The sequence below is a fragment of the Cygnus olor genome, chromosome 1, assembly GCF_009769625.2.
Source record: "Cygnus olor isolate bCygOlo1 chromosome 1, bCygOlo1.pri.v2, whole genome shotgun sequence".
Classification (NCBI taxonomy): Eukaryota; Metazoa; Chordata; class Aves; order Anseriformes; family Anatidae; genus Cygnus; species Cygnus olor.
In genome coordinates, this window is record NC_049169.1 from 59,921,921 (window position 1) to 59,943,882 (window position 21,962).

At 37.1% G+C, this 21,962-nt stretch overlaps 1 protein-coding gene across 4 annotated transcripts in view; it reads right to left on the minus strand.

Annotated features, from left to right (window-relative positions):
* Positions 1-21,962, minus strand: part of MYBPC1 (myosin binding protein C1) — an 80,972-nt gene that overhangs the window by 4,778 nt on the left and 54,232 nt on the right. For 3 of the 4 annotated variants that reach the window (XM_040544943.1, XM_040544944.1, XM_040544941.1), the window contains 13 exons: positions 21,541-21,674; positions 20,215-20,371; positions 19,288-19,392; positions 18,493-18,681; positions 17,035-17,169; positions 13,477-13,545; positions 12,180-12,347; positions 11,613-11,701; positions 10,135-10,330; positions 9,215-9,354; positions 7,191-7,350; positions 5,559-5,695; positions 4,594-4,780 (listed from right to left, as the gene is read on the minus strand). In XM_040544943.1, the coding sequence (XP_040400877.1) occupies positions 4,594-4,780; positions 5,559-5,695; positions 7,191-7,350; positions 9,215-9,354; positions 10,135-10,330; positions 11,613-11,701; positions 12,180-12,347; positions 13,477-13,545; positions 17,035-17,169; positions 18,493-18,681; positions 19,288-19,392; positions 20,215-20,371; positions 21,541-21,674 (1,866 nt within the window). The remainder of the gene's footprint in view (positions 1-4,593; positions 4,781-5,558; positions 5,696-7,190; positions 7,351-9,214; positions 9,355-10,134; positions 10,331-11,612; positions 11,702-12,179; positions 12,348-13,476; positions 13,546-17,034; positions 17,170-18,492; positions 18,682-19,287; positions 19,393-20,214; positions 20,372-21,540; positions 21,675-21,962) is intronic. The other variant, XM_040544942.1, reaches the window with a different exon arrangement.

Consider the following 21,962-nt stretch of genomic DNA (forward strand, 5'->3'; position numbering starts at 1 on the left):
GACATACTCCAACAACATGTTTCATGATAAAAAGCACAGTTCTTTAACTGAATCTTATCAGCTTCACTGAGGTCAATGAAAAGAAAACATTTCCTTACAATAAAGAAAGATTTATAGCCATATTTAAGGATCTACCTCAACAAACTTAAGACATACATTTTTTATTTTCCTTAGTAAGACAAGTATGAAAAAATAAATCATAAAATTCAGTTTATGCACATCATCTTTCAAGATAAAGGTAGAGTTACTGTTATCTCTAAGTTCTATTACATGACGTTTTCAGCACAGCATATTTATAAAAAAGGCATTGTACATGCAATTGTACTGAGCTGCTCACTGAGCAGCCTTCTTTAAGTTCACTCAGCAAAACTGAAAACAAAAGAGTGATGTAACGTCTGTCTGAAATAACATCAGTAAATGTAGAACCTTTCTGAGGATAAAATAAGGAGTTTTTATTATTATTAAATAATTATCATGAAAACATTCAAGAAATAAGCATTAAATTTAATAACAACTAGGAGTTTTGTCACCTAAAATAATAAACTTCAGATCTCCAACAACTCAGAAGTAGTTGGCTAGAGCTTCTTTTCTCCGTCATAAGGAAGATTTACTTACTGCAATGTATACTGTTGCATGGTATAGAGATCCTTAGCATGACTTACTACACCAGGATTTATAGTAATACCACTGTAGTTCATACATTCACCAGATACGCAGCATTGCCTTGAGCCTGTTGATCCTATTCAGTCACCATTCAACTGTATCTCAACATTACGAATTAGTACCCTGATTGTTACTTGTTGGACTAAAGCTGAACCAGTTTAAAGCTATACATATAAATGTGCACACACACACACACACACACACTGCAATCCATTTCCAGTGAGTCAGAATCCATAACACTGCACGTCATTGTGATGTGCAGTCATCTGAAGAGCCCTCCTAAATGAACAAACAGTCTGGGAAACTTAAGAGAAGGAGACTTCAACATAAAAATCAATAGAAGGTTGAAATAAGGTTCAATTATGTTTTTATGCTCCGGTCATTTAATATTCAGTTGTATTTGTCTGTGTCATATAGCAAACCCTGAGCCTACTCTGGTTTGCCAAGCTACAGCTGTTGTCTGTGCTTAATCCTATTCCCTTTGAATTCATCAGTTGAACTGCCAGTCACATTAAGAGCGTCAGCACTGAACACTTACAACAGATGTCCAGTGTCTAAACCCCACAAATTGCTAATCTGAGCAGTCTTCAAACAGGACACTTAAAACAGTGGCCAATTTTCCTGCCAGAATGCAGAGAAGAATCTCAGCGAGGGCAAGGAGTTGTTGGGAGAGAAACACAGACCAAGCAGGCGTGGTAGGAAGTGGTACTACAGTAGGTGATGGTTGATATGAGACTGGGCTCCAAAACAGTTAACTAGGGAAGGTGGGATTTTGGGTTAATGAAGCACCCTGTCACATAGCTAAGAAGAGAGAGACAACACATAGTCTGGGTGGGATGCTGAATAGCAGACTGCATTTTGGAGGACATCCTTCAGACGTGATGTAAACCCAAAACACCGTAGAATAAAATGTTCTGAGGAAGATGTCTGTAGCATAGTATTCCATTTTTCAGTTGGTCTTTTCAAGAAAATATTACTTCTTTGAGAAAAAAAAAAAAAAAAAAAAGATATTTATGAATGTAGAAATGTCTATGCTACAAACATATTGCAATCAATGGATTTTGCTTAAAAGATAGGAAGGATCGATTAAATTTTGTCTACAGGAAGTATTTCTTACATCCTCATTCTCACTGTACCAATCAATGTTGGTAGGTTCAACTACAACCCAGAGGTGCGGTGCCAGAGCAAGTGAGACTGTAGGATGTACTGCAACCAGCTGATAGGATGACTACTGCAGCCGTTAGGACATGATATCATGCTCATGCATCAATCCAAGGTTTCCTTTGGGATAAATGATTGGAGGGATGCTTGAATTTAACTGAGGTGGTAGGGTATGTTGACAATGTTAAGAACTGACTTAAAATCACAGAGCTGGAAGCAATCTTGAGATACCATTTAGTGCATACCTTAACCCAAACAATAAATTTTTACTGCAGTCATTCCTCTAAGCTGCTCTTAAAGGCTCATAGTACCTAAAGCTCTACAACCTCTACAGGAATTCTCACACTTCACTACTCTGTGTTATCTACCCTAAATATTTGTTGCCATGTTGCCATATATATATATATATAATATATATATTAAATAAAATCTTTAATGCAACTGTTGTAGAAAGAATCAGCTGCAGATGGGAAAGTAGGCAGCCTGCAAACATTGTGGATCATGTGCTCTCTGTTTCAGAACACTACTCAGAGAACGGCAAGTAGGAAAATTAGATGAATACTTGTCAGCAAAAATCCTCAAGGACATAAATCTCAAATGCACCTAGTAACTACTTTAGTGAATAGAACATGTTTTTTGGTTTTGTTTTTCCCCCTAGATAAATTACTTTTAATTGACTGGAAAAGCATCTAACCATTTTCAGTGTATTTCACATACCAGTATGTAAATGTGCAATAGTAAGAAATTAAATTCCTATTAGTATTGGTGAAAGGCAAAATCACTCCATGCCTGGCTCTTAAGAGCACTAACACAGAGCAACTTCTACTGATGGTGAACAAAATCTTGGAAACTTGCATATAAAGAGAGGCTGAGTGAAGACATTGGGTGTATATCATGCTTCAAAAGCATCAAACTGTGTTTCAACCCGATTCAGTGAAAAAAAAAAGTTTCAAGATGAACAGAAACAACTGTATTTCACAACAGCTGTAAAAGCAGTTACTGAAGAATAATATGTAATCAATGGAAAAAATTTTCAGTTCCTAAACTTGACAGATTAGGTTTTTTTCTCCTTGTCTTAAAAACATTTTATGGTATTCTGCACATCAAATGTAAAAAGGAAAAATAATTAAACAGAGGACAAATAAAAGGCTTCATACTTTTAAAATGTAAAATATGGTTGTACTACAAGCAAAGTGCTGAAAGATTAAAATGTTACAATTGAGTGTAAATGTGGGAAAGGATTTTAATGCTTGGGGACTTAGAATCATAGAATCACAGAATATCTGAGTTGGAAGGGACCCACAAGGATCATTGAGTCCAACTCCTGGGTCCCCAAAGGACCACCCAAAAAAAAAAAAAAATCAGACCGTGTATCTGACAGCATTGTCCAAATACTAGAAAGCTTGATGGAATAGCAAAACTAACTTGGCTTTTGCCTTTCAGTATAAAAAAAATAGATGAAGCAACCTTCTCAGGTGATGAGGTCTTCTGCTATGCTGTAAATAGAAAGTTTGCTTGTGATCATGGAAAAGATTCATACATCCAAGATGTGTACATTACCTTTTAAAGACAACAACTTAAGAATAAGTCACGACAGTTAAGAAACATGATATTACACATACTTCCATTATCTTAGTTAAATGTTCAAATTAGTAGACCCAGCATTTATTGAAATGGCTTCTTGCTAGCAAATTTGAGCTGTGGGACAGGATACATCAGAAAATGGAAAATGAAATCTAAAATAAACACAATGCCGTGCATAAGGATGTTAAATAGTAAGGCTTTCTTTACAGACAAGCATGATGACAGTAATAAAATTAGGCCAATATTCAGATAGCCTAAATTCTCTCTAAATTCCTGACTGAGACACTTTTTACTGGCTGGCTTTAGGCAGCTTTCCACCCATATAACCTCAAACTTCCATGAACCAAAAGCCTTTGGGGTTCCAACTAAATATGACCCCATCTTTTCCTAGGAAGTAGTTTTCTGAAAAATACAGCCTTAAGATTATTCATTAGTAGTCCAATCCAAATCTTATTGCCATTCATGGTATCCCAGACAATGCCAAATCGCCTGGAATTCATAAGAACGTTTCTATTGATGAAAATAAAGATTTGTTCTCAGTGGTAAGGGTCTGACCTACTTTTTTCCCCTTCCCTGTGCTTGAAAATTCAGTTTTAAATGTTTTGTTCCTAAAGCAAATACAGCAATTATATCAACTAGCTTGTGTCCTTGAGAACAGTATTGGTTTTTTTTGCTGCATGGCTTTGCTAACAAACTACATTAAGAATTTTCCTTTGGAAACAAATGTTTTTGTTTAATACATCATTTTAAAGCAGACAAAACTGCCATTTCCTTTAGAGATCCGTATCCTATTCGAGATGATTTTTAATGTGTTTTCAAAGAGCTCTATGGCTGAGTCTTACTACAGTTTATCAGGTAAGTGTCAGAGCTCTGAGAGTTATATTCTAACATTGTGTCACTTGTGAAAGAGTCCTTGCAAACACCGAATGTATGAATTGGGGTTGGGGAAAAAATAAATAAATAAATAAATAAATGAATGAAAAATGATGCAGTATAAACACAACACAGCCCTAAAAAAGAAAACAAAACTACCAATGTAGTTTATTCTGTACTAACACCGAGTTATTATTTTCACCTGTGAAAAAAAAATTGTTTAAACTCCCTTTTGCCTTGCATACTTCTTGCATCTGCCATGAAGAGTTTGTTCAAACAAACAGTGCATTTGCAATGATTTAAAACTCTTACCTTTTACTTCCAGTTTGCAATCAACTTCTGCCTCTCCAAGTTCGTTGACTGCTCGGCAGGTGTAAGTGCCTCCATCATATGGACTGGGTTTGCGGATCTCCAAGGTACAGACACCTTGGTTGCTGAACATTCGGTACCTTGGGTCATTCATTATAATGACTTTGTTTTTCAGCCAGGTTATTTTGGGCTGTGGTAAAAACAAACGAAAACCCACATGCACAGATCTATGAAAGGAAATATTTTTACCATTGTTTGTGATGTTCTGTTAAAGCTGAATAATCCAGAAATGATGCAAAATAGATAAAACAGTCATAGAAAATAAATAATGGTTAACTCAAACAAACACGGGCTACATCATGCCTTTGTTTTAAAGCATGTGTTTTCAGTGCAGTTTCGATCATATCATTAAAGTCATAAATATAAGCCTGTTATTGATATAAGGGGTGCTGTGTAATAATAGCAAACACCTCAGCCATAGCTTTTGACTTCCAATTAGTCTAAGTCAATAAGGATGTTTTCAACTGCAGTTTACAGAAGGAACAGACAGAAACTGTGAAGAGTGGACATAAACTCTCTAGAGTTCCCATTTTACTAGATCAATCAATCATATCAGAAAATAAATCTCAAAAAGGTAAAACTCAAAATAATCTGGGAGACAATGCATCTGAGAACCAATGTGGTATTCCCAGAGTATTTTTGCAATGCACTTACTTAAAGCATAATTAGCTTTTTTTAGAATAATTATAGCTTTATTTTAGTAACAACCTTTACTATCATCAGTTCTGGTCCCTGTACAGCCCAGCCTTTTCCTGAAGTTTTGTCCTTTGCCTGGGTTAGTCCTTTTTTTTTTTTTTTTTTTTTTTTATGATTTAGAGCCCACACCACTCTTTTATTCAGCTTGGCTTGTGAGACAAATTAGGTTAACTTTCTCTGTGTTAACGGATATTGCTGTGAGCTTGCTGTACCTTGGGGTTGCCCCGAACACTGCAGTTCAAAGTAGCATTGTAACCAGCTACAGCATACGTGTTAATGAGAGGCTGGGTAAACAGTGGTCGTTCACTGAAGTCAAAATCATCGTAAACTGGGTATTTGTAGACTTTACCTATGAAATGAAAACAATACATTTATAAAGATGAGTGTTGTAGTGTAGCTAAATACCCAAGCATCTTAAAAAACTCAGAGAGTCTGCCTGTCCTGATGCCAGGAACCAGCCTGCCATAGTAATTGAACTCATATGGGAGGCTGGAAGGGGGCCTGGAAGTGACTATCCCCCTTGGTCATGCTGTAGGATTGAGGTCTGAGGGCTTGTCTGTCTCATTAGTAGGTGGTGTAAAAAATAATACACATATATTCAATTTCTTTGCCTGACTGACCTATGTATTACAGAACAGCATGGGTCCTGTCTGCTGCACTGCAGAATGCCTGCCTTGACACTGTGTGTCTCAGTGTGTTCACTCTGCTGCCAATTGCTTTTCACAGTTTGCTCTGATCTGACTGGCTCCATATCTGAAAATCCATCTGCTTCGTGCAGTCCACTAACAATACAGATGCCCTCATGGATGCTGTTTCTATGCAAGAAAAGCCTGGAAGTAAAACCCAGTTTCCCACTGACACTTTATCCCTGCTCTGTAATGCAGATTAACATCAGTAAATAACCTTCGCCCATAAACTAAGCTGGCATTTAAACCAGCTGAACAGATTGACATCTATTCCTGTGCACAGCCAACAATAAACATCTTTTTTTCAACATGAAAGGTTTCTTACTGGCTTCAATGCAGCTTAAGCCTGATACTTACTCTCATGACAGGAGCAAGTAGGCAGAGATGAAAAGCAATTCCTATAGCCCTGATTTTGTTTGTGATCCAGTTTCTAATAGAAAAGCAGTGGTTGTTTTGTTTGTTTGTTTTTCCTAATAGAAGTGGATTCTAGTACCCCTGATCTCCCATCCTTCAACCTGTCTGTGTGGGTGGTATGGGTTGTCTGTCCTCTGCATCATGGCAGTCATGTACTTGTTTCAGAAAAACAGAGCTGATCTGATTTGATTTTCTTCTGCTAAACCACCCATTTGTGGAATTTCCCTTCCATAAAAGGGCAGTTAGATGATATATTTATTTATTTAACATTTAAATTGCCATTCCAAGCTGACAACTGCTGAAATGTCAGGACTTCTGACAGCAGAGATTCAGTTTTTCCAGCTCCACCTGCAAGAGATGTGAAGCAGGCAGTTAAGCTTAACTGTTGGATCCTGCCCCCTGAAATGGACTGGAGCATTTGCACAGTTGGAGCTGAGTCTCCACTGGGAGGCAGTGGCCCACTGCTGCTAACAGAGCTTTGCTCCTCTTCCAGCTCAGTGACTGAAGTCTGCCAGTGGTGACATGAGTATGATGTCCAAGATCACAGAAAGTGACAGAGTATGGAAGAAATATCTTGATTAAAACAAAAACAAAAAACTATTAACTTTACAGACAAACAAAAAAGTCCTAATATGAAATGTACTAGCTGTTGCTTGTACCTGATCTACGGCCTTTACCTCTAGTATCTTTCCAGACTCTGAACACACCCCAACCCTTTTGATAAGGAAAGGCTAATTATCTAACCATCTTTTGCAATCAGAGCACTCTCTTTGGTCATTGTTGCATCCTCGCTAAGGCCACACATGTTTTCAGCGAAGATCCGGAAGTAGTACTCGTTTCCTATGACGAGCTCATTAATGGTGGCGCTGGTGCGGTGGTAGTGCTCAATTACCGTGAACCATTCCTGAAACACACAAACACAGAGGCTAAGCTTCCCTGCAGCACACTACGCTTCTAACCCAGACACTGTTTGGAAGGACCATCAAGCTGGTGGGAGTAAGATTTTCTTTTAAAGGAATGTCAATGAATACTAAGTTAGTGAAGCCGACAGTAATTAACTATTCCACCTGATGTGAGTGGTAATGAGAATATCAGAGTTAAACACTGTGCAGTGAAGGCCAAACGGACAGTGAATCCTGCTGAATGGTTATGTTCTGTTAGCTGGAAGGGTTCATTTTAGGAAATCTAATGTTACAAATGTTGTCCTGTGCAAGCAGTGGCAAGGTCCTTCATTCCTCTTCCACGCTGCTGACAGAGAAAATACTGCAGTGGACAAAAAAAACCTGCAGACGGGGAATAGCCCTCCACAGCAACTTGTGCTCACATGAGGACAGCACACTAATCTACCCACTTTTCCACAAGCTGAGCATTCATGAGAAATATAATTTCATCTAGGTTCCTCTGGAGCAAAAGACATATCTAAAGGCTCATATGGAGAGATAAATTTTAGCGCTTTGGTCTTGCAGCAGTAGCAGGACGTCTATCCTAATCTATCCTAGTACACAATACCTACGTAGCAACTGATATAAAAGAGGTTAATGCCAAAAATACATTTAACATAAAATGCAGTATGACCACAACAATGCTTTTGCTTTTCCTTACTCTACCCTGCAGAGTTTTCCTGCTTTTCTGAAAATCCACTTGTGCCAAGTTTCCTGTGCCAGTTTGTGTTGATATTTGGTTGCCTTCATTTACTTCAGATTTCTCAGAAATCGATGGAACATCATCCCATGTAACTTGAGGTGTTTTCTGTACTCCTCTGAGGACCTATGGCTAAGGAGCTGTCTTTTGAGAAAATGGTTTTCTGTAGAAGGCCAGCTGTGGCAGAAATGCAAATTTCAGCACCGGAGAATATGGGGGAACTATGACCAGAATGACCCATGACGCACTGGCCCCTAGACACTGCTGTTGTTGTTTTCTCCTTAACACAGTAACTTAAGGACAGGGGGCATCATTTTTCTAGTCACTGTACAGAGATTACCTCATCATACAATTTGAAGAGAAAGAAAAAAAAAAAAGAAGAATGGGAAGGGAAACAGAGAAACATGAGGAATTCATTGATCAGACCATGAAGCAGATCAACATAATGAATTTCTGGGGTGTGTGCAAAAGTGTTCCGTTAGACAATGCCCAAAATATCATCCTAAATTTCCTGTGTTTAAATTTGCAATAGGTGTTAAATGTAAGAATCCAAATACCTTCTTTTAAGGAAGCATAAAATTCATGTTAGTTTAATGAAAATAATAAAAATTAAAATAAATAATAAATAAAATAATAAAAATTAAAAATAATAAAATAATAAAAAATTAAAATATTGCTCTTTTTATCTCTAAATCTCAAAGCAGTTTACAAATGACACTGTACCATTTTGCCACGGGTCGTAAGGAGTTGTAGTGACTAATACAATATGCCATTACAGGTTTGAAATCAGTAGCCCTACATTTTGATTCTACTAGCAACCTGCTGCCTTCAGAATTAATGATTCTAGGTTTTATTCTTGTACTGAGACAAAGGGGGGAAAAAAAATAGAATTACTTCTCTCTAATCCACCTGACCTTTCCTGTTTAGTACACCTCTTTTACATCATCTGAAAACATCTCCATTTCTAGGTTTTAGAGATGAGATTCTTAGAACTTTTAGATATTTCTTGAAGATTTTCTGAACATCAACCAATGATTTGTCCCCCTACATTAAACTTGTAAGGCTTTTTATTTTTAAAAAGAAGAGTTTCATAAGTACATCAGCCTTTTAAGCATCTTATTACTTACCATACTCTTCTTATCTGCTTTTTGAATAGTGTACCCAGTAATGGCAGCATTGCCATCATCCTTTGGTGGCTTCCATGATAAATTTACATTCTCTCCCCAGACATCTTCAATAGTTACAATTTCTGGTGGGCCGGGGCGATCTGTAATGAAAATATGGGAGATGACATTTTCCATTATATTTGTTTTCTCTCTCTGCTTCCTACACACCTTCCACTTTGTTGCTCTCTCTTTCCTACACACACCTTCCACTTTATTTTCTATCTCTCTTTCTTACACGTGCATATGCTAAACCCAATGTCCAAAGAATGATGAGGCTGCAAAATGAAACTTTCAACAGTTAACCCATGTCAGAATCACGAAAAACCTAACTGGACCACTTTGTGAGTATGGTTTATAATGCGCATACGCTCTTTAGTTGCAGAAGGACATGATATTTTGAAAAAGTGATTAGCAGTTGAAAAAGTGTTCTTAAAATGGGTAGTGTCAGACAATCATCATAAAGGCTTTGCTACCAGATTTGCCTATTATGTAAAGAAATAGGTTGGTAAAAATTAAATGTGTTCTCTTGTCTGTCTCTCCTACCTACATATAGTTTCAACATTTAGGATTTCTTTCACGTTACACTTACTACAAACTTACTATGAATTTACTACCATTTCCATTTATGGCTACCACTCAACAGGTAAAGGCTTGCATCCTGGATAAACAAGAACATGAAAAGCAAAACAGTGAAAAAAAAAAAAAAGAGACTGTCATGTTCGAACGAGCAAACGAGCACCTGCCATTGTGTAGGGAGTTTTACTTAGAGACTGCAAATCTGTAGACAAGTAATTGGATGTAGAAAATTGTTTTCCTACAGCCTTGGAATGGCTAGAGTCCGCTTTTCTGGCATGCATGCATTTCTGTTTCTGAAAACATACCAACAATTTGAATATCTATTGTAGCTTTGTCCTCCAAGTTCTCTACTTCCACTTTCATGTCATATTCTCCAGAGTGGCTCCTTTCTGCCTTTCGGATGAAGATGATCGTGTCATTTTCAGTGTTGCGGATGTTGATTTGGTTCTTGTCTATTGGAGAACCATTTTTCTGCCATGATACTTTTGCCCTTGGTCTTCCCTATAAGAAGCCAGGAAACAATTTATGTATGCTTTTGGGAAAGAAAAGAGTGTAAGTCCTAAAGGGGAAATCAAAACTGTCCTGAAAGGAGCAGAGAAAATTCGTTTTTAAATAATAGAGCATTTAAGATGCAATCTCATTAATTTACCTAAAATGCATCCTCCCCCCTCCCCAGGAGACCAAAAATATTCGCATATTCTGGCTAAACTGGACAATTACTTTTAACCTGTTTCTTTTCAAAACAAGTCAGAAAATGCACAACACAATATGTTGCCTTCTGGAAGCGACATTCTCTATACTCTCTGTACTCTATATCTCCCATTCTCTATACTGCTGGTGAAAGAGGAGGGCACCTAAGTAGTGGACTAATGCTCCAGGGATCCTGAACTCTCTTCTTCCCCTGCAAAAGCAGTTGGAATAGTTGTTAGGTAGACCAGCTTGAGATTTTTGGGGGGGATTTGTGTACATTTTTGGCATGGTAGCACCCAGTTTATGTACTTAAATAGAAGTAAATTCCACCTGCTTTGCCACTGGATTTGTCTTCCAGAGGCAAACAATTTATAAATGCTGTCCAAAAGGGTACTCTTACCCCTTTTTGAATGCCTTGTCTTAGTGAATAGAATAACCATACAATATTCCTTTAACTTCTCTGGAGCAGTGTATCTTGTACTGTATTGCTGATCAAGATTTTACTAGGCTTTTGACAGCCTGGTAGAAGCCAGTATCTGTGTGAAGAGAAGACATTCAACTGCAATTCTTTTATTCAGAAGAATAAGGACTCTGTGGATAGAGAGGCACTAACTGTTGGGAGAGGTGCTATATCCTTGCAAATGGACATATTATTGGTGTGATCTCAATGACTTAAAAATTGCAGTTTCTATCAGAGACAATGAAATTCTGCCCACTCTTCACCTCCCTCTCAAGAACACACAGTGATCAAATGCTACAGTCACACTCATGATACCATATCTAATTACTGCCAATGTAGTCATTTTGCATTGTGCTAGTGATTATCTCACATGCAATGTCTACTAAGAGGATTTATAAGTGTTCTGTGGATGACAGATGATGAATTAGTCTGTCTAAGCTAGTTACCCAATTCAGTAATTGGCTTAACATCACTTCTTTGAGACATCGAAACAAGCACCTGTGTAGATCTGTGCGTGTCCACATCTGCTTATATCTACTCACTGGCCTACCAAAAATGCATGGCAAGAAGTTAAAAAGCAGCAACATAAGAAAAATGAGTCTTGAGTAATTTCCTATCAGTGAAAGTTCTTACCTGGAAGGGAATCACAAGATTCACAGTTTCTCCAACTCTTCGAGTATAGGTCTGTTTTAAGTGTCTTGGTAGGCGAATCTTCGGAGGTTCTGAAAAAAAAGAACAAAAGCTTATGTTTGACATTTATCCTCTTTTCTAACTGATGCAGTACTGGTAAGCATCACTATAAACAGAACCGTGTGGTCTACAATTCCCAAAAGTGACCACTAAGTGTGGTATCTTAAAAATCTTTTTTCCACAACATTACATTCAGTACACCGCTGTAACACCAAATTCTGTGGTGGTAGGAGTAGGTGGGATACTCAGTACTACTTAAAAAAGGAATATCAAATACAAACTCTGTAGAAAAAGCCTTGAAAGCCTGAACCATAAAGGCTCAGAAATGAAAGAAAGAAATAAAAAGAATTACAAATATTTTTAAAGACAGTTGCATGATTTCTAGCCACCACAAAATGGCTTTGTAAGGCCACATCATCAGCTTCCAGCTACAAGTATTAGCCTTAGAAAACAGAACTAAGTACGGAAGCAGAGTATATCTGTGAGTGGGAATAGGCAGGAGGATCTTACCTACAACTTCCTTGACTAAGATAGGCTGTGGGTGGTACCTAGGCTCACTTTCACCTGCAGCATTCACAGCTTTTACTCTCACGAGGATTTTTGAGCCAGTCGGAAGACCATTGATTGTAAACCTTGTTTTGTCTGTCAGTTCTGGGTTAGCCACAATCCATTCATCAGCTAGTTTAGGGAAAAGAGGAGGGGAGGACGAACCAAAAGAACAGGGAATTATAAATATATCCAGTGTACCGATGAGGAAAATCATAGAAAGATAATTGATTCATTATATACAGATGAATCCATCTTTTTTTCTTCCAATTAAGCTAAAATGTAATACTGATCCACTTCAATCTTATATAGAAAAAGTTTCAAACTTTAATGTATTTCTGCCAGTTATGTATTTTCATTTAAAGAAATAAATGTTTTCAGAATGTGTCTATCATTTAATTGTACCAGAGAGAAAACTGATTTGTATTTAAATTTAACTGATAGAAAACAAGGGGGGCATAGAATATATTTCCAAAAGCACTCAGCATTGATTTAACAGCTTTCTTGGAGAGAAATGGACTTTTCAGTTTGTTTCAATATCACAATTAAACCAGTACTGAGTACTCTTGAAAATACTACTGAGAGTGCAGGGATCAGAGAAGCACAGAATATTTACAAATTGCAATGATATGCCATCTCTCCTGGTGCCTTTATAAGAAGTCTGTATGAAAGTTATTCACATAATGAATAATGACATATTGATATAAATGACATATGACATAATGACAACATTCTTAGATTTTTATCCTAACCCTAAGCGGTCACACAATCACTCCATAAGATTACACAACAGTACAGTCTCTCAGAACAGTTTCAATACAAATGATTCTTTTCCACCCTGTCCTACAAACATAGGTTGCTGCACTGCTAATACCTTGACCTTTGGAGTCGGATTTACGCAGTAGCAAGTCATTTTCAATACCTTCCACATCTTATAAAGATAGTACTATAATACTGCCATAAAAGACAAGCAAACTATTATAAGATAAAGTGCCCAGCAGACTTAGCACACAACACTGCGGAACATTTTCATAAGTGTATGTCTTACTTTTAGGAATTAAGTTCTCCTTCAAGCTGCTTCTTTCAGGTTCTAGCAGAAGAGGATTGCAATCATTGACTGTTTCCTGAACACCTCCCCCTCCCCTTTATACATGTTCTGCAGCAAATTCTAAGAGTACATGTACTCTCAGAAAATTCTTTAATTTTATAATGAGAATTTTCTTTTATTAAAGAAGTTTTAAATCCTTTGTTGGTACTGTACCTTCCAGGTTAAAAGGTGGCTCCACCAATTCCTCAGACAGATCTGTCGATATACCTTGTGAGAATCCATCTTTAAAATTAATCAGAGACACCCACTTTCACACAGATGGAGCATTTTGTCAGTGGTTAGCAATTCCTGTTAGTAAGTATGCAAAGATAGATGCTGGACTTTAAAGATTTAGAGAACCTGTACTTAGGGAGTCTGCAAGTAGAAAGGAGGTAGGAAGGGGGCATCTAGATCAAGAACAGTTATGCAGGATGCTCACAGGAAAAGTAAAGGATAAAGAAAGAGAAGGAGATGAAGTTGTTTTTCCTTTGGGCCTGATCACAGCCCTGGACAGATGATAAAATAGAGATGAAAGGAACACTTGGGAGAGAGAAATGAAACAAAATGATGATGGGAGAAAGTGTAGGTGGAGAAGAAAACGTCATAGAAGAGAGAAGAAATTCAGAGGATAATTTTGAGAGAGAGACAGAAAAAAGAAGTCTTGGGATTAAAAAAAGATTGGGAAGACAGAGAAAGAACACACTTAACTAAAGGAGACATAGAAAGAAAACTAAACAAGGCCAAAGTCATGAATAATGACAAATATGTAATCACTAAGGCTTTATTTCCTGGTCAAAGCTATCACTGCCCTGGATTTCCTGGAAGTCTGGACTTGGCCATTTTCAGGACAGTAAAAATACTATTTTAGTGTCTGTACATGCTCCTGGATGGGTACACTGGCAAATATCTCAGCCAACAGAGACTCTCTGAAATGCCTATTTAATAGCTATGAAAACAGATGATTTACAGGTACAATAGCCCTTTAAATGCAGATAAACATAGTGTCCAAGGGAGAATTATGCTATCTTCGAAATATCACAGAAGAACCACTCAACAGTGTATGTTACTGAGAACTGACTTCTCCAACATTAAAAAGATGTGGTCTACTCCACATTGCCAAAATAAGAGGTTCAAGCTGGATGTTGTAAACCAGTCCTGGAAAGCGAAGTTCTTTATTATCATATTTATTATTATAACCTATCATGTTATTCATCCCTATGCAATGCTAGATACTCATGATGAGACTCCAGTTCAGTAATACACAGAGAGCTGCCAAACATGTTACCACAGTTAATGAAGTCCAAGAGTCCACCATGTTGATTAATTTATGAGATTCAGACTAAATGGAAATACCAATTTTCATGAAGCCAAACTGATGCTTATGGTACATGTATCTTCTAAATTATGATTACATGTACATATTGTCTTCCTATTTTCAGCTTGTGATTTCTCCTACTGATTGCTATGATAAGGAAAACTCCAAAAAGCCTTCTTTAAAGCTACATCAGTGAAGGAAGGAATGAAGAAGTCAAAGACAAATGAGTTTACAAACAAAGAACTAAAAGAAAAATACAGCAGAATGAATATAGACAGTTGTAAAGAGTATCTTGAAATTAAAAAGTTATTGAACAGTATAGAAGATATTAGTCCAAAGCAGAAAGGCACTGAAAGGACTGAGAAAAGGAGGCACTGAGATATTGCAAGAAGGAAAAAAGAACTGAACATAGAGAAAAGGATGTATATTTCAATAATACAACTTTTCTTACTGTTATTTTCTACTAAGCTTGCTTCTTCCTAGCCATTTTCATAACATATATACATAAATGTCAATTGTGTATATATAGATATATAAGAATATATAGGAGGCATATATAGATATACACAAACACTCAAAAATCTATGTAAAATACATTGTACCCATTGTATTTTAACTGAGGTAGGTAACAGTGAAATGACAGTCTTGACTGCCATTTTGTTGCATTTCATATATTTTAAACCTATTTGAAAAATAAAATGTAAAGAATTTGTCCCATTCGTCAGGTATACAGTGATCTTCTAACAGTCCTTAAAAGGTAAATTTTGAAGATTCCTCTAAACACCCTAATTTGCATTAGCATGTATATATATCTTATCCTCTCTTTTCGCCTTATTTGCCAATTAATGTATTGCAATGACAAGGGTCATATGACTGTAACATATTACAAACACTTTTAATTCTCCTCCACCATCCTACAAATGTTAAATGAAGCCTAATATATAACATATACCAAAGGCCAGTTCCCTTTATAGCTGTACACATCTTGCTTGTGCAAAGGAAACGTTATAGGACTGCTGCATCTTGATCTTAGATTGCATGCTTACTCTTTCTGAGCTGTTCCCGCAGCTCCCTCCCAATACACAAGAAAAACCCTTCCTACCATTCCAGCTGTGTCTGCCTTCAGGTAATCTTCTCCAAACCTCTGAGCTTCTTGTAGTCTGTTCCTGTTCCTTACAGATATTCATCTCAATACTACAAGATGCTGAGTGGTCCTGAGAAAAGACAGTGGTTCTTCACTCCCTTCCCACTCGCCTGAGTGAGAGCTGAGGGCACTCTGCTCCTGTGGTATCTGACCACTTTTGTGAACTATTGTTTTCCTGGATTGACTGAATCTGAAACACGTGACATTGTGAATGACAAGTTCTCTCCACTACCTCTCGTCTCCAGGCTGTGGATTGTATTCATGAAATGCTTTCATTGAAATAGATGTTGTTATGAAAAAACACGTCCAGCTTGTCTCTTGATTTGCAACACAGTGAAGAGTAGCAGCTAGCAGAACTGAACATAACAGAGTCCCATTCATCAAATCATACAACATTGCTGAAGTCCCATTGTCTGCCATTTGCTTACACAGTCCTGCCTATTTGGTACTCGCTCATGAGTTGGTGGACTTTACTTTTTGAAAACAGACTTCATCTGATGACAACTCAGAATAAAATCTATTGAAAAATACTAAACTGCTGCTGCTTGGTCACCAAAGCCTCTGGTTGTAAAACATCGGTTATGTTTGCCTATTCCTTGCTATTTCAGTCTTATAAATTTATTTTGTTTCTTACATCTTTATCATTCTCCTTCAGTTCTGTGTAGCTTTAAGACTTAGATGGACATAGTTAAAGATCTTGTATATAACTAGCCTGAAATGTTGGGGAAATTTAACATCCACACATGAACTTTGCCTGCCTAGATAACTTATACAGCCAGCTGTTGGGAAGGCTGTCCATCCTCAGTATTGTAAACTGGCACTTGAAGTAATATGTCAAGATAGGGATTACCACACTGAGGAACTCCTGTCCCTAAATCCTGGCTGACCTGCACATTCTTTGGGTCATGCTTATACTCATTTATTATTTCCCATCCATCCATTCACCCATCCATCCACCCATCCACTCACTTTGTTGCTTCCACTTTTCATTCTTCTGGAAGACAAAAGGGATTACCATGGTACCTGCTACACTGCAACAGGTTATATAGTTTTTGATTTGGAGTTCATATCAGATGTAAAATGGGTTGAACTACAACAGCAGATGGGATCTGGAATACAACCTAAAGAGAAACCTAAACACAACCCTACTGCTGGAGGTTTCTGACTGATTAATCTCTGCCTTGAAGTGAGAGCAGTAGACACTTGTAGAGAAAACAATGGAGGTCTCACCTATTTTCACTATGAGTAACATACCACAGTCATTGTCACTTACTTCCTTCAAAGCAGTACTCTACAACATAGCCATCTAAACCTGCTGCTCCAATGTGGTCTGGTGGCCTCCATTTCATCGTAACTGAGGTATCAGTTACTCCATCCACTGCCAGGAGAGTTGGTGGACTGGTAACAGCTGAAACAAGTTAGCAGTGAAGAGAAGGCAGAAAAATATATTACTATAAAAGTTCACATTTTTGGTGTTTTCCTCAAATTTAGCATCATCAAGCTGTCAGGCAACAGGCTAAATCCTGCCTACCAGGCATTTCCAATCATCCTAGCACTTCTCTCCCAATTAGGAGACAAACAAGGAGAAACAGATACCTCATTCTGTATTTGCTGGCACCCTAACCCAAAGAGCAGTGAAGGGTATTGTAGAGACATTTTGAGTAGCATATTACACAACAGCATGCTGTAGCAATAACAGCTGCCACCTTCTTGCTTCTGTGCATCATGGGGAGCTGTTGAGCGAGGTGGAGACCTTTGCTACCCTACAGAACAAGGCAATTTCTTTTATAAGGACTTGTGATTGTCGCAATAGTTTGAAAAACAGTTTCTTTATATTAGAAGGCCACCAAATTAGTCACTGGTTAAACGAGTGACAAGGCCCTCTGTTACATTAATATAAAGTAAAAATAATAATAGGACATGTAAAATGGTGTAAAATATAACCTAACCTAAGTGCATGTGAGCATAACCTTACCTTTACTAAAAGGTAAAATATAACCTAACCTAATCTAACCTGCAAAAGGATATCAAAAATATTTGATTCCTTTCTGGAAAAAAAAAAACACACAACACCATACTTCAGTTAATGGGGATCAGTGATGCATAGATTAATTCACATTAGAGACTATTCAACTCTATCTTAGAATATGATTCATTATAAGATATTTAGCAAATTCACTGATTTTTTATTTCCATAGATAGATTACATACCTGTTCTTTAAAAACGGAAATCTATAGACTCTTTGTGAATAAAATATGTAGTGATCTTCAGACTTCCGGTCACTTTTCTGGGTATTTTTGACCAAAAGTCATTGTCTGATTGAACTTAGAGCAGGAGAAACAGAACAACCAAGAGTATACTCCATCATTATCAATTCTCTAAATTGCCAGTAGTTTGATTTTATTGACTCAATACACAGAGACATGAAACTATGAATTTATAACTATTATTATCCTTAAAAAGCATTGACTGTAGTATATTGGGCTCACCCATAGCATGTCACTGCTTTATCATAGTGCAGCATTTTATGCCTATACCTATTTGTTTCTTGTTTATGAAAAACTATAAATCCTTCAGGGATAGACATAAAATTTATGTAGCATCTGGTAAAGACATCTCATGAGCAACACAAGCATAGAAAGAACTGCCGTTGTATACTTAAATGACTTCAATAATGTATCAAAGATTATTGTCTAATGCATAGCCATTTTTCTATTCTTGTTTACTTACCTAAAGGAACAAAGGACTTTGAAGGCATACTTGGTTTGGAAATGCCTATTGCATTAACAGCAAATACACGGACCTCATAAGCAACACCTTCAATCATCTTCTTTGGCTCAAAAGTTGTTTCTTTACACAGTTCAAAATTCAGCCTCATCCACCTGGAGCTTTGTTTCTTTTTCCTTTCAATGAAATAACCTATTGACCAAACAAAATAGTATTAGAGAGGCCATTTTTGACTGGTCAATATCTCCTTTTCTGGATACAGCTCAATATCCTCTTCTAGCTTCAGAGTGGTTTGGGGATTATTGTTTAATTTTTCTCTTTGCAGATTATCTGATAGTCACCCATTTGGCCTTCATGGCCACATACAAAGTTTTTCCAAACTCTACTTACAACACTGCTGTATTTAGTTTAGAGTGCAAAGGGCCTGATTCTGCTGCTCTTTGACTTTCTTCTTGGTTCATCATATTAGAAGATATTTCAATTTACTGAGTAAATTATTTCTGAAATCCCTGCTAACATTCAAACAGACTAATTTATCAAGTTTTGGTATTATAAGAGCTTGTCTTTTTAAGTAGGGGGATTGATAATTTGGCAACATACAAAATGAAAAATCTCAAAGCATTAAAAAACCAGATATGTGATAAAATTGAAGACTGAATATAACATTCTTGCAGTGAACTACTCAGAGGGCCATTCTCCAAGGCCTGAGCTGAGCTCTGATACTATGATGTCCAATAATTGCAGTGAGTTTCTTTTGTCTCTATTAGAGCATCACCAGCCAAAAAGAAAAGTATGTACCTAAGATAGGTGATCCACCATCATTTGCTGGAGGTTCCCAGGTCATAACACACCAGTCTTCACCAACCTCAGTCACATTTGGTGCCTGAGGAGGATCAGGCACATCTGTTGTAAAAAACAAAAACAAACTTTTCTTTGCACAGTTCCTGGATTCAGTAGAAGCAGTGCAGAGCCCTCAGGCCTGATATTTAAGGCACTTCTATGGGAGATACAGCTTTGTAAACTTTAGGGCAGAGAAACAAATTGAAACTAAATTTGCCCATCTTGAATAAATCCTCTGACCAACAGGCAAGAGCACAGTGATAACATCAGCAGAAGCCATTGACTTTATTTTTTAAGTAAGCAGTTGTTGCATTATTTTGTATGGATCCTGATTTGGCAGACATGATTTAAGAGTTTCTAATATGGAGAGAGAAAGAGAAACGAGGTCTTTGTAGATCCTTCATGGCAGGTGGTTAGGAAGGAATAAATGCCAAGTTCTTCAGTACAGACAAGACACCTTAGGTGCACTTGAGGGCATGTGCCAAGGACCACAGTTACCAGGAGAATGAAGAATGTTAAAAGCAGCCTGAGACAACTGCAGAAGCTTGACCCCAGTAAAGTGAGGTGGCAGCAGGAGCAGTAATTAACTCCTACTTAAATCCCAGGCTGAGCTCATGTGTCCTTCATTAACTCTGTGCCTTAGTATCCTTGCACCTCATTTCCATATCTGAAAATGAGCAAAAACAGGAAAATGAAAGATTTCTGAGAATCTTCAACAGTTTGGTAGCTAGTGAGGACAGCATCTACAGGAGAGACCCTTCAGATACAGGAAGAAAAATCTGGCTATAGTTGTGGTGCAGAAAAGCAGGATCATTTCAGGGATCATTTATTGAAAAGGGCCATGATAAAAGACATCACTCGTGTGCACTGTTCCACATGACTTACCAACCACTTTAATGTTGATTAGAGCTGTGTCCTCTCCAGCCTCATTCTTCAATGTTATTCTGAAAGGACCTGAATCTTCTCTCTCAGCTGTGTCAATGACCAGACAGCTGCTGTCTGGGTATGTTTCTGCCCGTATTCTTCCACTGTCTGTGATCCACTAGGAATCAAAGTAATTTGAGGGAAAAGTCATGGCTTCTGATTTGAGATTCAAAATATTCAAAAATCAAAATCCAAGTGCAGTACAGGACGCTTCACATTTAATCAAAAAGTGTCCATATGAAAAATCATATTAAAGCTCTGGTTTTCAGTCAGCAGAATATCACAAAAATGACAAAATAACCAAGGGATAAATAATTAACTTCAAAATACTGTAACTGTTTGGTACTCAGTTTGGCCATTACATCTCAAAGGAAAGGTCACTAGTCTCACTTACCCTGTGAGCAAGAACATGCTTATATCAACACTATCAGACGTTAATTTTTGAAAAGAGAGTAGTGGATTTTCCCAAAAGTCAGATTGAAATGTAATTCATACAGTTTTAAAGCTCAGATGGATTGCAATGGTCAGTAGTTTGTCTTCATTGATTTCAAATAATCAATGGAGTAATTTCTCATTTGGACAAGCCCACGGTGTTGATAATACCATTAATATTTGAAAAATACTAGTCAGATATTTGACCAGATAGGTCTGAAAAATCCAGCAAAAATGATGTTCCCATTTCCACATAACACAATGAAAATTTAAATGTGAAAAGTCTGGCTTTTTGATATATACAGTCAGGGATGGGTCCATGCAAAGTTTTCAATGAAGACATCAGATGCAAGACACCAATTGCGCAACCTACCATTTTATTCCAGATTTGACACTCCATCAGAATTTATCATTTATTTTCCAAAACTGAATTTTACTATGTCTTCCTGTCAAAACCTAATAGCCATTCTGGGCACCATGTACGCAATAATTAGCTGTCTGGCAGATTTTCACTAGATTTCTTCTGTATCTCATATGTCCATCTCCTTTACAATTTATTTATAGAAAAAACAAACAAACAACAAAAAAAGATTTTTTTTCCTTCATAATTTCAGTTTTTCCTCAAAGAGATCCATAAGATTCTAAACACTTTTTTACCCTTCACTTTTTTTTACCCTTCACTTTTTTTTCACCTTTTTTTTACCCTTCACTTTTGAGGGAGAATAGTTTTTGAGATAAAACATATCCCCTTCTTATTCCCTGCTATCAAAATCATGTCTTCAGTAGACTAAAGATTATTTTTTGAAGTAAAAGGCCCCTCATTAAGCTAAAGAAATATGTATAACGACAACATACCTTATCCCCTTTACTCCACATGACTTTTGGAGTTGGCTCACCAGTGATAGGGATTTCAAGTCGTAGTTTGCTTCCTGCCACTACTGTCACAGTGTTATCTTCCCCAAGACCATCAAGGTGGAGTTTAGGAGGATCTGAAAAATGAGAGATTGTACAAATTTTTCATAGGGCTGCCACTCTGAGAGTTCAAGGACCACAAGTCTTGGACACAGAGAAACATGCTCTACAGTCTGTATTTTCCTGGCATTTTTAGTCAACTTTTTTTTTTCCGAATAAATTTGTGGAAAAAAATCAACGAAAATAATTGATGAAAAATAAATAATAGAACCATAGAAAATTTGGAATAGTAGGACCATAAAAGAAAAATATTCTATAATCCCGAGGCAGAATTATGTATATTAAAATAATTTCTGACAGGTTTC